General features: G+C 43.0%; 1 protein-coding gene across 2 annotated transcripts in view; it reads left to right on the forward strand.

Annotated features, from left to right (window-relative positions):
• UST (uronyl 2-sulfotransferase) overlaps window positions 1-13,900 on the forward strand; it is a 387,032-nt gene that overhangs the window by 148,887 nt on the left and 224,245 nt on the right. For both annotated transcript variants that reach the window (XM_077149209.1, XM_077149210.1), the window contains exon 2: window positions 9,653-9,696. In XM_077149209.1, the coding sequence (XP_077005324.1) occupies window positions 9,653-9,696 (44 nt within the window). The remainder of the gene's footprint in view (window positions 1-9,652; window positions 9,697-13,900) is intronic.

Here is a 13,900-nt window from a genome sequence, read left to right on the forward strand (position 1 = left end):
TCATAGTGGTAGGGATGTAGATTTTGCATGGGCTCAGCAACGTGGACTTCACTCACCATGGCTGACTTGACTATAGCAACCGCTGACTTCTGAATCTGCCAGGAGCAGATACCTATACTCAGTCCCTGATATGGCACCATTCCCCAAGATGACCAGCCAGTTACATGGTGCCAGGTTGATTATATGGACCACCCATTTCATGGAAGGGGCATCGATTTGTTCTAACTGGAATAGACAACATTCTCTGGATAGGGATTTGCTTTCCCTCATGCTTCTGCCAAAATTACCATCCATGGACTTGAATGCCTTATCCATCATCACAGCATTCCTTCTGATCAAGGAACACAGGTCATAGCAAATTTAGTGCGGGAATGGGCACATGCTCATGGAATTATCTGGTCTTACCATGTTCCCCATCATCTAGAGGCTGCTAGATTGATAGAACGGTGGAGTGGCCTTTCAAAAACTCAATTATGGTGCCAGTTAGGTGGCAATACCTTGCAGGGCTGGGGTAATGTTCTCCAGGAAGCTGTATATGCTCTGAATCAGCATCTGCTGTATGGTGCTGCTTCTCCCATAGCCAGGATCCATGGGTCCAGGAACCAAGGAGTGGGAATAGAAGTGGTACCACTCACTATTACCCCTAGGGAAAAATTTTCCTCCTGTCCCTGCAACCTTGAGCTCTGCTGGTCTACACGTTTTAATTCTAGAAGGGGGAGTGCTTCCACCAGGAGAAATAACAATGATTCAACCTGTCACCCCCAAAGAATTGAAAGCAGGACTTTAACTTAATTTTACACACTGATAGTCATATCGGCATCATTCATACTAACCCAAACATCAAGCACCCCAAGTGTCCATCAGCAGATGAATGGATACACTAAATGTGATATTTAACAAGGAATGAGGTTCTCATGCATGCTACAGTATTAATGAAATTTGAAGACATCATGTTGAGTGAAATAAGCAAGGCACAAATGGACAAATATTGTATGATCTCATTCATATGAACTAGTTAGAATAAGCAAATTCATGGAGTCAGACACTAGAATATAGGTTACCAGGGGCCAATGTCGGGTAGGGAATGGGAAATTAATGCTTCATTGGTACAGAAGTTGTTTGATGTGTCAGAAAATGAATGGTCATGATGGTGGCACAATATTGTGAACATAATTAACAGCACTGAATTATATATTTGAATTTGGTTAATTGTAGAAATTTTAAGTTATAAATATGTTACTAGAAAAATGTTTTAAAAAACCCCATTGGACTGTACAATATAAATAACAAACCCTAATGTAAACTATGAACTTTAATTTATAGTACAATATTATGATAGTCTTTAATCAGTGTAACAAAGGCACTATACTAATGCAAGTTGTAGTAGTAGGAAGAACTGTGTGTGTAAGAGGGGATATATGGGAACTCTGTACTCCTGCATGTTTTTTCTGTAAACTTACAACTTCTCTAATTTAAAAAAATAACAACATTAAACCGCTAGTGTGTTTTCCTGTTTTGGTGTGTAGTCCTGTAAATGTTCACACACACATGAGCCACATCAGTACTCTCATCAGGATGCAGACGGGAACAGGGAGCCTGAGTCTGGTGTGATGCGCAGACCCCCACCCCCTCAGCCACTCACGCTAGCCCAACCATAAGAGGTTGGCTCTGCCTTGCTAGGTGTGATCTGTGGGCAGCCAGAAGACTGGCCCTTCTGAGAGTTTGATTGATGCATGATGGGAGTATGGGAACATATGCCTCTCCTTTCCCTCCAGCTTGATAAGACTCTGTAGCTTTTTATCTCAAAAGGAAGGGCTCGGGTAGGCTACGGTGCCTCAGTAGGCAGTGTTCTCGCCTGCCATGCCAGAGACCTGGGTTCGATTCCCAGTGCCTGCCCATGCAAAAAAAAAAAAAAAAAAAGGAAGGGTTGACACATGAAAAAGAGGCTGGAGTCAGAACTCTAATGGCCATTTAGAATTTTGGGTTCAGTTTGCTTGTAGTGTGTAAAATTTAAGACAGCTTAATTTTGTACGGGTTATACATGTAGCCATTTATGTAAAGTTCTTCCAAGACTTTTTCTTTTCTTGTTAATAGAGCAAAAAAGGCGAGTGGACTTTATTTTCCCTTCTTGGGAGGCAACATTGTTATCTAACAGTTTTTAGAAACTGTCGTTTTATGCATATAAAGTAGACATGTGGCTATAAGACAGCAGATAAGAAATGGAGAGTTAATGTATTTTTTTTATGCCAGTCTACTTTATTGTGGAAAGATGAAAAGCTTGAATCAGCATGTGTGAAGGCTTGTAGTGAAATACCTTAAGCTGTTCACTTTAAGGTAAGGAATAAGATTGCTCAGTGAATTGATTATGTGCCGTGGACTATTTAAGTCTTCATTTGTTACTCTGCTAATAAACAACCAAAGGGTGGGCCATGGGAGCTCAGCAGTCAGAGTTCTCACCTGCCATGCTGGAGACCCAGGTTCGATTCCCAGTGCCTGCCCATACGAAAAAAAAAAAAAGTGGGGTTTACTTTCTGGAAAGAAATGTAATGATGCACCTCTGTGAGCCTCCAAAAATGAAAATACCCACCTCACCTTGGGCCCCTGTCTGGGCTCTAAGAACAGCAGGTCCCATGCCACTTTGTTGGGGTTGGGGGTGAGGCTCCAAACCCTGGTAGCCCCCTTTCTTTTTCTTTGCTCCCCAGATAAAGATCTCTAGTTGGGACCCTCATGGCCCAGAGGCCTTCATCTGATCTTCCTTCCTACAACTTAATATCCTCCATTGACTCCTGGATGGGACAGGGCAGCTAGGAGCCTCTTTGGTGTTTAGGAGCCCATTCAGCCAAGCTCGTTTGATAATGGGGCTTATCCTTTGATCTTTGCTGCTAACCAGTTACCACCTTCATATTTTAAAATTCTGACAGAGTTGTTTACTTGACACTATGAAAATGTAAGATCCTAGCATGACAGCTCTACTTAAATATCAGATAATAATACATTTATATCCTAGGAGGAGAAAAACTTGCTGTCTGCAGCTAAAGAAATGCCTTTGACTGCTGTAGCTTTTCCTTCCCATTTCTGTTCCTTTGTTGTGAGTGCGGCGCTGCTTGTTTCTGTGTCCTAATAAACCACAGGAACACAGCTTATTGCTGGTGACTCCTCTCCCAGAGGGGAGCCCAGGTACCCGCTGGTGGAAGGGATGAGGTCCATGACACACAGGCTGGCGCCCACAAGCCCTGGACTTCTCCTCTTGTAGAAGGAAGTGTTAGAGAGGTGGCTGAACTCTGTGTCAAAACATCTAACTGTGAAAATCTTCTGAAAGAAAATAAAGGGAAAGGGGGGAGGGACAAAAAAAAGGAAAGCAATGAAGGAAGGAAGGAAGGGAGGAAGGATGGGAAGAGGGGAAGAATTTGCAATGTAAAGTAGAGCAAGTTCAAAGGTCCCAGGTGGGTGCGAGTTAGTGTGCTGTGGTCTGAGACCCTGGAAGGGTGCTGGTGGCACACGGGGCCTGGAATGGGAAGACCTTGTCAGCTGTACTAAGGAGTTGACTGCTTTGTTCTTGGGAAACAGATTTTCAGCAGATAAGTAATGTGATCTGATTGATCAGGTTAAAAACTCCCTCTGCCTGCTGCCTGAGTAGGGAGAACATTGGCAATAAATGAAGAGGCAGAGGGACTCTTGGGGTGGCTCCAGGAGTGGGTGAGAAGAGGTCTGATTGGGGGTATATTTTGAAGGCAGAGTCCATAAAATTGCTAAAGGTTTGGAATGTCAGGGGTATAGGGAAAGAGGAAATAAAAGGTAGCCCTGGAAGACAGGGAAGGGCACTGTGAAACACCAGGAGACAAAGGACCTGGGGCTGAGGGGTCTGTGTGGACCTGAGCTGGTAGTGGAGTTAGCCCTCAGACGTTTAAACCATTCATTTTAGAGTTTTGGTTTCCGTGAGAACATTTAGTATTTTAGAAAACTTTTGTTATTTGAGCTCTCTTTGCTCCCTGAGATTAATGTCTGGAGGACTTCATGGACTGTGTTGGCTTCTCACATCCCTGCAGGAGGACATGTCCACATGATGGGAGCTTCACACCAACTACACTGATGGTGAAATATCTCCAAATATCCTTGTAGACTTGGGTGGCTGTTTTCCTGAATTACTTGATGCCGATCCTATTTATTGAGCCTGATGTCAATATTACGTTCTGTTTATGTATGTTCTCAGTGGAATTCAGTTCAGTAATAGATCTAAGAAATTATTAATCATGTTCATGTTTAAAAGTTTCCTGAAAACAGAGTTCCAGGAAGATGGTGGAATAGGATAGATGGAGTTCAGCCCTGCTCCAAGGAAAAGTTAGAGAAGAAACAGGAGGGCAACCGAGATGGTGATTCCAAAGTATAACTGAGAGAGTCTTCTGCACTGCCTAGGGCAGTCCTGGTTGCAAAAGCTGAGAAACTGAGAAGCAGAGAACCAGAGCCTAACATGGAAGCCTAGGGCGCTCAGGAGTACATGGATGAGGAGATGGGTACTAGGAAATAAGCCAAGCCACATTCCTTGAACATGCTACACTCACCAGTGCAGCTTGTGACCTGCAACTTTTCCCACACCCCACACACCTGAACTCACTCACCCACCCCCGCACCCCATGCTCCAAGCACCCCTGCCCTGCCATCCCCTTGCACTCGTACCTGATCCACACCCCCACCTCAAGTGCAGCCCAACCCACCTCTCCTGCACCCATCCCGAGCACTACCTCCCCCTCCCTGTTCCCTGCAGGCTGTCGCCAGCACATAAGACTGTGGGCACTTACCTCCATACCCAGGCTACTCCCTAGTTGCACAACCCCACCCCATTCCCCTTGAGCTCTCTGTATAGGTACATCAGTTTATGGCACTCCTAGGCCTGAGTATACACAAGACCCCCAGTCATACCCCACAGCTGTGGGAAAGCACTGACCTGTGCATCCGGATCTTATCTGCCCCCAGCCCATGCAGGCAAAGCGCCAACCTGCTGCCACAGCTTTGCACACGTGCACAAAGAGCCCTGTGCCCTTGTAGACCAGAACACACCAGGACCGTGCCTCCCAGACTGGTGCACCCGCACCCGCACACGCACATCCTCCCCGGTCATTGCAATCCACATTCACAGGCACTAGCATAGCATCCCCAATCTGCACCTGTACCTGTGCTACAACCCATGACTGCACTGTTGTGCCCCGCCCCTAACCCTGCATTCTGCTACACATCCATCCCTAAAACACAAGGCTTTAGACTACTGAAGGCAATCAACTTCCAAAGTAAATCAGTCAAGATAATTACATGTGGTAAAAACAACAGATCACTAAGCATATCACAATGCAGACAGATATAGCCCAGCCTAACGACCAAATTAAAGCACCAGAGGTGACACAGACATTTGAACAACTAATCAAAGATGTTCATATAACTCTACTACATAAAATAAGTGGGATAGCTAATGACATAAAGGAGATCAAGAAGACACTAGAAGAGCATAAAGAGGAATTTGAAAGAATAAATAGAAAAATAGCAGCTATCACAGAGATTAAAGACTCTGTTGACCAAGTAAAAAATGTACTAGAGGCACACAACAGCAGATTTAAGAGGCAGAGCACTACTTGGTATATATCCAGAAGAGCTGAAAGCAGTGACACAAACAGACATTTGCACACTGACGTTCAAAGCAACATTATTCACAATTGCCAAAAGATGGAAACAATCCAAGTGCCCATCAACAGACGAGTGGATTAACAAAATGTGGTATATACATATGATGGAATATCATGCAGCAGTAAGACGAAATGATGTCCTGAAGCACATGACAAGATGGATGAGCCTCGAGGACATAATGCTGAATGAAATAAGCCAAACACAAAAGGGTGAATATTGTATGATTCCACTTTTATGCCCATGGTGAACATAAAATCAGAGGCTTATAATACAGAATATAGGGAACTTAGAGATACATGCAAGCTAGAAATGGGTGAACAGTTGGCTAATGAGGTTGAACTCCAGTGTATGGGAATAGATAGAAGTGAAGGTTGTTCTCTAGTGGGTCTATAAGTAATATTACCATATTGAAGATGGACAAGATTGAAAGGGGTTGTATAGACCTATGTATCCCACTGATTAGCACTAGAAATGTAAATTAATTCTTACATGAACTACTTCAAATGTATGTTTGTGTACAAAGAGTATTTAACTCCATGGTACAGTAGGAAAACTGCTGGGCTATATTTAAAAGGAAACCATCAGCACTACCACAGCAACAGCAGAGGTAAATAATGGGGGGAAAGACAAGAGTTAAGAGGAGGTTTAGATTTCCTACTTGGTGAGAGTGTGTTTATTGGTTATCTTTCTCTTGGGATAATAAAATTATCTAAAATTGAGAGTGTTGATGGACTGTGATCTTTGGGCATTATACATGAAGCCTGATGGATGCAGTGACTGAGAAGTAGATTGATGAACGATGGTGTATACATATGATTGAATGTTGTGCTGCTACAGAAAGGAATGTAGTCATGAGGCATGCAATAACATGAATGAAGATGTGGGACATTTCGTGAGGCAAAATAAGCCAGAAACGAAAGAACAATTATGGTATGGTCTCCTTTAGAAAATACCTATAAGACAGCAGGGGCCTAGATTGTAAGCTCTTAGAGCGAACACATTTAGTCTGGAGTGGTAATTACCATTTCTGGAGATTGCTGTTTTATTTAGATCTATATAATCTGGTATTTAAAGATAAGAATGAAGCCAATCAGGTCGGGTTGAAATAATTCAAAACAGAGGGGTAAGGAAGACATTGTCTATATTTTAGAACCACACATACTCTTTGAGACCAGAGGAAGAAAGGTTGACTTCATCTGGAACCTAAATTTTCTGTAGCATATAAACTAACTCAATCTATCTGTATAGCTCATTTGAACAATTGAAACACAGGGAGCCCAGAATAAGAAAGAGGTCCTTTAATCCTATGTAACTTAGTGTAATGCCTGGATACATTCTAGAGTATATTAAGCAGATAATCAAAAAGTATTGGCAAAGTCCCTCGAGGGATGGGAGGAAAAATATGGAACTATTAAACTTTACCATCAGGGAATCCCAATACTGTGTCAAACTTTAGGGACACCCAAATCAACAGGCCAAGCCCTTGATCTTGAGGATTACTCTTGTGCAGCTTATGTAGGCAGCAGAGAAGCCTACCCTATCCATAGGTTTGCCTAAGGGTTACTTTTGGAGCACCTCCTTTGTTGCTCAGAAGTGGGCTAATAAATCTTTCTAAGCCCAACTCTGCAAGTGAAATCATTGCCCTCCCCTATACGTGGACATGACATCGGGGTGAAAGTTTCCCTTAAAGTGTGAGAGAAGACTCCCATGGATGAGTCTGGCCCTGGCACCATGGGATCAACAATTCCATCCTGACCAAAAGGGGGAAAAGAAGTGTAACTAATAAAGTGTCAGTGGTCGAGAGAGTTCAGATAAAATCGAGAGGCTACTCTGCAGGTCACTCTTATGCAAGCTTCAGTTAGACATTGCTACCTATCATAACTTGCCAACCTCCAACCAAAACCATTCTAGCCAATCCTAAAGAACACCTAGGGCAATATATAAGATTCCAGAAGGGTTCCATGCACTAGAGTAACTTTCCAGAAACCTGCAACCTCCAGATTGGTCCCTGGACCAGATAAGTCCTGAAACTTAAAGGGCCCAGCCCCTTCAGAATGTCAGACAGTTCCATCTCCCTACCCCATATTATTGACAAACCCCCCAGCATGAAAAGGTTGGAATGGCCATAGCCCAAACATCTCTAAAAAGAGGGATATTTCTTTTAGTCTATGGTGTCTTAGAGCAGCTAGATATAAAAATCTAAAATTGTAGAATTGTAACCCATACCAAACTCTGAAACCTGTTCTACAACTAATTGTTGCAGTGTGCTTTTAACTTTGATACTTTTTTATATATATGTTATTTTTCACAAAAAAGAGAAAATGTCTGTTATAATGATAAATATATGTGTGTGTGTGTGTGTGTGTGTGTGTGTGTGTGTGTGTGTATTCCATCTAGCCTCCAATGTTCTGGAGCAGCTAGAAGGAAAAATCTGAGAGGATCATATGGTAGCTCACGACAAGCTCTGGGATCTGTCCTATAACTGTTCATTGAAAAACTATTGTTTGTTTGTTATATATGTTATATTATACAATAAAAAAGTTTTAGAAAAATTTCCTGTAAACAACCCAATACCCAGCATGCGTGGTATTTGTACATAAACATTGTACCCCGTCATCCACTTTACATGTACAAAATATCTGGTTAGAGGACAGTCATAAACCACTGAGTGGTTTAGAAGTCTCACAGGAAAAAAGAAAGATGATCAGGAATGGATGATGACTCAGAACGGAAAAATCTGTGAGCCCAAAGCAACTTATTTATTATGTTTGGATTAGCTTCTCCAGTTCACCTATCCTTGGCTGAAGATATGCTTCCCCTTTTTATTCTAATTTCTTAAGTCCCTTTTGTTCTCTACTGTCAAAAGCACCCTTCATCCATCCAGTCTGTGAAATTAATCTTATTCCCTAATCTACTTTTCTCTCTCCATAAATATCTTTGTGTTTCCAGAACTTTTTACATTTTGTTCTGTCAGTGAGTCTAGTTATCTTTACTTTAACATGAAGATGGTTCCCCCTGGACTGACAGGAGCTCTCCCTCCTGGAGGGGGCCTTAAATTATATCCCCTGCATCACTGCCTCCCGGATGGGCTCAGGTGTCAGCAGCTGGTGATGTTTGCAGGGCTGTGCTGCCAAGAAGTCTGAGATGGGGCATTCTAGGTTGACTCACAGATGAGCAGGTGCCTTAAGAAGCTCTGGAAAAACTAGTTCTCTCCCCCGCCACCCCCCGCAGTTGACCATCTGTCTGGGGCCCTGAGCAAGCAACTGAAATTCCCTCAATCTCTGGTCTCTCCTCTGTAAAATGGAAACAATCATAACCACCTCTGACATTTGAATTAAATGAATGAATACATGTAAAGCCCTTAGAGTACCTGGATACATATAAGGAGCTCAATAAACTTTTGTTCCCTTCCTAATCCCAAGCTCTGAGTCTTCAGTCATCAGGAAACAATAACCATGTACTCTGAGAACTCACACACATGCAGGAAAACAAACCAAGCTTTGGATCCAAGCAAGACTGAAAAGAGGAACGGCAACTAGTAGTTCAAAGACATGTGGTCCCTGGATCAGCAGCATCAGCATCACGGGGAATTTGTTAGAAATGCAGATTCTCCGTGCTGCTGAGTAAAGAAGTTTAGGGATGAGGCCTGAGCATACTGTGTTCCAGCCACCTCAACAGGTTTGAGAGCCGCTGGTCTAAGGCAGTCTCAACAGAGAGCAGGTGAAGAATATTGATGTACGTGTGTTTATGCATCGCACACTTGTGTACAGGGCATTTGTGACTGCTGAAATTATTCCCCATGGATGGTAAGATGAGCAAAATTTGGCCAAATTGGGTACTAATCACGTATTTTTCTTTGGTACTGTTGTCTGAATAGTTATAAAGCTATTCTAAGTAGCAATGTGGCTGTTCTTTGTACTGAATTCATTTGGGGATTAAAAAAAAGTGATTTATCTGCTTTTTTATTCCTTTTCCCCAGGCAATTCCACTTATTTGGATGACCACGGACCACCTCCCAGCAAGGTAAGGCCTTTCCTGTGGGGTGGATCTTCTTGTCCTGTCCTGGGTATGGGTCGCCTCCTCTGACCCGACCAGCTCCTGGCCCTTTAGCTGGTCTCCCTGGCCTGTTGTCATGCCCAAGAAAAGAGTAGAGGATGGATGTCAGTGAGGAGGAGAGGAGGAGCATAAAGAGAACCAGATGGAAAGGGGGGATAAGGTACGATTTAGTCTATAGTGGTGACTGCCCCAAGCACGGGGGCCTTGGGCTGGCCCAGAACCTCCCCAGCATCCCCTCTCTGCTGCTAGATGTCCACATGCCCGACCTCTACAGCCCAACCTCCCCATGCCTTGGGGCCTCAGGCCTAGACGGTCCCAGCCCTGTTCTCCCATCTTGCCTTCAGTGAGTGATTCCACCCCAGACTCCACCTCTGGTCCCAGCCCTCTCAGGGCACCCTACCCTGGCCGGCTATACCCGTGTCTGTTCTTCCTATGAGCATCTTGACCAATTGCTAAGTGACTGACAGTCCACTGAGATGAGAGTGTGGTGGTTCCCCTCTGTTGTCTTGACCTTAGTGAGAACCAGAACTGATGGGCCGAGAAATGGAAAAAATAGGACGATATAATGATCATTGTATGTAAGAAAATATGTATAATACTGTAGACTGTCCTTCGTTCTAAACTTATGTCTCTTGTACTTTTTTGATATCAAAGTGTTTTTCCCCCTACTTGTAGGAAATCATGGTGACAATAATCAGTAGTGTGGGGAAGGGACTGTATTAGGCAAAATTAAAACTCAGCAATCCTTATCTACCACTCTTACTTAAACATTTTTTCTTTGTGGCCCATGAAATCTTGCAGTGCAGATAGTGGTGCTCTAGCTCTGCTTATACTTGGTTTTCTTTGTCTCTGATGAGTTAAAGTGATGCCCCCAAAGTGCAGTTATAAGTACGTGCTGGGAGGATGGTGCAAACTGATCTTAGAGGCTGGCCATTCACCCCGAAGTTGTTTTTGAGTTTGGAGGTTTTCTTTTCTTTTTTCTGTATGTTGTATGGCAGGATCACATTTCATTCTTTTTCCATGTGAGTATCTCATTATTGCAGCACCATTCGTTGAATTTTTGTTAGTTTTTTATTTGTTTTTGAGAAGTGCATGGGAATCAAACCCAGGTCTCCTGCATGGCAGGCGAGAATTCTACCACTGAACCACCCTTGCACCCCCAAGTTTGGAGGGTTTGGAGAAGAACACATCATGGACCTCAGATGATGGTGATGGCAACACAACATTGTGAGTGTAATTAACACCCATGAGGTATACACTTAAAAACGGGAAGATTTTTGTTACATATACGTTACCACAATAAAAAAAATTAAAAAGAACATAAGCTTTGGAATAAGGTATTTCTGGATTCAGCACCAGCTCTGCCACTTTTAGCTAGATGACATTACACAAATTACTTACTTTTTAAAATTTTATTTTAATTTTTTTAATTGTGATGACATTGGACAAATTACTCTTTTATTTCTTATTTACTTTTTTAAAAATTTTGATAAAATATACATTTTATCACAATTTAAAAAATCATTTTAACCATTTTAAGTGTACGATTCTGTGGCTGGCATTAAGTACGTTGACAGTGTTGTGGAACCTTTACCACTGTCTATTTACAGAACATTTTTGTCACCCTGAGAAGAAGCCCTATACCCATTAAGTATTAATTCCCCATTCCCCCTCCTTCATGGCCCCTGCAACCTACATTCTGCTTTCCAGCTCTATGAATTTGCTTATTCTGGCTACAGCATATAAGTGGGTTCTTACTGTATCTTTCCCTTTGGATCTTCCTTATTTCACTCGCAGTGATGCCTTCAAGGTTCATCTATGCTGTAACATGTATCAGAAGTTCATTCCATTTTAAGGCTGAACAATTTTCCATTATGCTCCTACTAGTAGTACCACGTGTTGTTTATTCATTCATCTTTCGATGGACACTTGGATTATTCCCACCTTTTGTGAATAGTGCTGCTGTGAATATTGTTGTGCACATATCTATTTGAGTCCCTGCTCTCAATTCTTTTGGATATATACCTTGAAGTGGGGTTGCCAGGTCACATGAAATTCTGTTTTACTTTTCGAGGAACTGCCAGACTTACTCTTTTTGAGCCTAGTTTTCTGATGTGCAAAGTGGGACTTAAAAAAAAGCTGTTGACCCCAACGCATGATCAGTGGAGGGATTGGATGAATGGGTGTGTGGCAAGCACCCAGCAACCCGGCAGTGATGAGTATTAAGTAAACGGAGGCTGGGATTAAAGAGAGGGTCAAGGAGGAGTATTGATGGATGGAGGAATGTATTATTTGTAGACGGCTCCACCACCTATTCTCTGTGCATCTGTTGTATACCTGTGAGGTTGAATGTATTGGGAACACAAATAGGAATCAAAAGGAGGATAGCAATAAGAATGACCCCTCCCTAGAGGAGTACAAGAACATAGAGGGGGGTATGCGTCATCCAAGGGAGTAGATCGTGGCCCCTTCATCGCTGTACTCCCAGATCCCGCTGTCAGTCCGATGCACAGAGAGACTCCTGTGAACCCTCATTCGTGTTCCCTGACTTGGACCCCCACATCCAGAGCTGGAACCCGCATCAGATCTCTCAGCCCTCATCCAGGTTCTGCACACCAGGCCAGTATTCTCAACTTGAGTTTCATCAGAATCACCTGGAGACTTGTTGAAACACAGATCCCTGGGACCCACCCTCAAGTTTCTGATTCAGTTCGGGGATAGGGCTGGAGAACTTGCATGTCTCACAAGCTCCAGGTGACCAGATTTTGCTGATCCAGTAACCGCATGTTGAGAACTGCTGCTTTAGAGGCCATGAATATGAAGAAGACCATTTCCTTGGGTATTTTTTGTGTTGGTTTCACTAATAGTCTAAAGAGAGTGACGTGGTTTATGACATAAAAATTGTTTATTAATTTAATGATGAATCACCATTGTAACTCTTATGGTAGTAAAACTTATTATTTTGGTCAGTAGCCTGCCTCAGAGGGAAAAGAGCAAGTGCTATGGATTGAATCATGTCCCCCCAAAACACATCCAATCCTAACGGGGAACTGAAAAATAAATCCTCATCATGGTCCAATGAATGTGACTCTATTTGGAAATAGGGTCTTTGAAGATGTGACTAGTTAAGGCCAAACTAGACTAGTGTGGGCCCTAAACCATGACTGGTGTCCTTATAAGGATGGGAAATTTGGACACAGACAGCCAGAGAAAGAAGACAGCCATGTGATGGAGACAGATACTGTGTTATACCATAGCTTAATTTGCCAGGTCTGCTAAACAAATACCACTGACTATTTGGTGTAAATGACAGGAATTTTTTGCCTAATAATTTTGGAGGCTGGAAGCCAAAATCAAGATCTCAGCAGGCCATGCTCTCTCTGAAGTCTGCAGCACTGTAAAGGTGTTTGCTGACAATCTGTAAGTCAATCTCTGCCTCTATCACATGGTGTTCTAGTTTGCTAGCTGCTGGAATGCGATTTACTAGAAATGGAATGGCTTTTAAAAAGGGAATTTATTCAGTTGCAAGTTTACAGTTCTAAGGCCGTGAAAATAACCCAATTAAGGCAAGTCTATAAAAATGTCCAAATTAAGGCACCGACAAGAGGTTAATGTTACTCAAGAAAAGCCAGTGATGTTCAGAGTTTCTCTGTCAACTGGAAAGACACATGATGAACACGATGATGTGTGCTAGCTTTCTCTCCATGCTTCTTATTTCATGAAGCTGCCCAGGGGCATTTTCCTTCTTCATCTCCAAAGGTCTCTGGCTGGGTGGACTCTCTCGGCTCTTGTGGTTCTCGTGGCTGTCTTGCGCTCTCCAAAATGTTTCCTCTTTTGAAGGATTCCGGTAAACTACAAAACACTGAAAACTGGCGTGCAGACCTCAGGACATTCTCAGAGTTTAAAAATCTTACTTTATGTAGATCACAGCTCTTTCAGTCTTGGCGTCAATCATCATTTCTGAGTGCTAAACAAATATGAAAAAAAATGGGTCTGGACTCAGTCCTGTTCTCCACTGCCAGGCTGGGGGTTCACTCTGGAGGCCAGACATGTGCAAGTCTTTATCTTCCGGATGTCACCATGTACATGGATATGGCAGTGGACTGCAGACTCAAACGACCGAGGCCCCTTCTCAGAGGTCACCCAGGGCCTTGACCTGGCTGTCTGCCTG

The sequence above is a fragment of the Tamandua tetradactyla genome, chromosome 2 (genome assembly GCF_023851605.1).
Source record: "Tamandua tetradactyla isolate mTamTet1 chromosome 2, mTamTet1.pri, whole genome shotgun sequence".
In the NCBI taxonomy this organism is placed as follows: domain Eukaryota; kingdom Metazoa; phylum Chordata; class Mammalia; order Pilosa; family Myrmecophagidae; genus Tamandua; species Tamandua tetradactyla.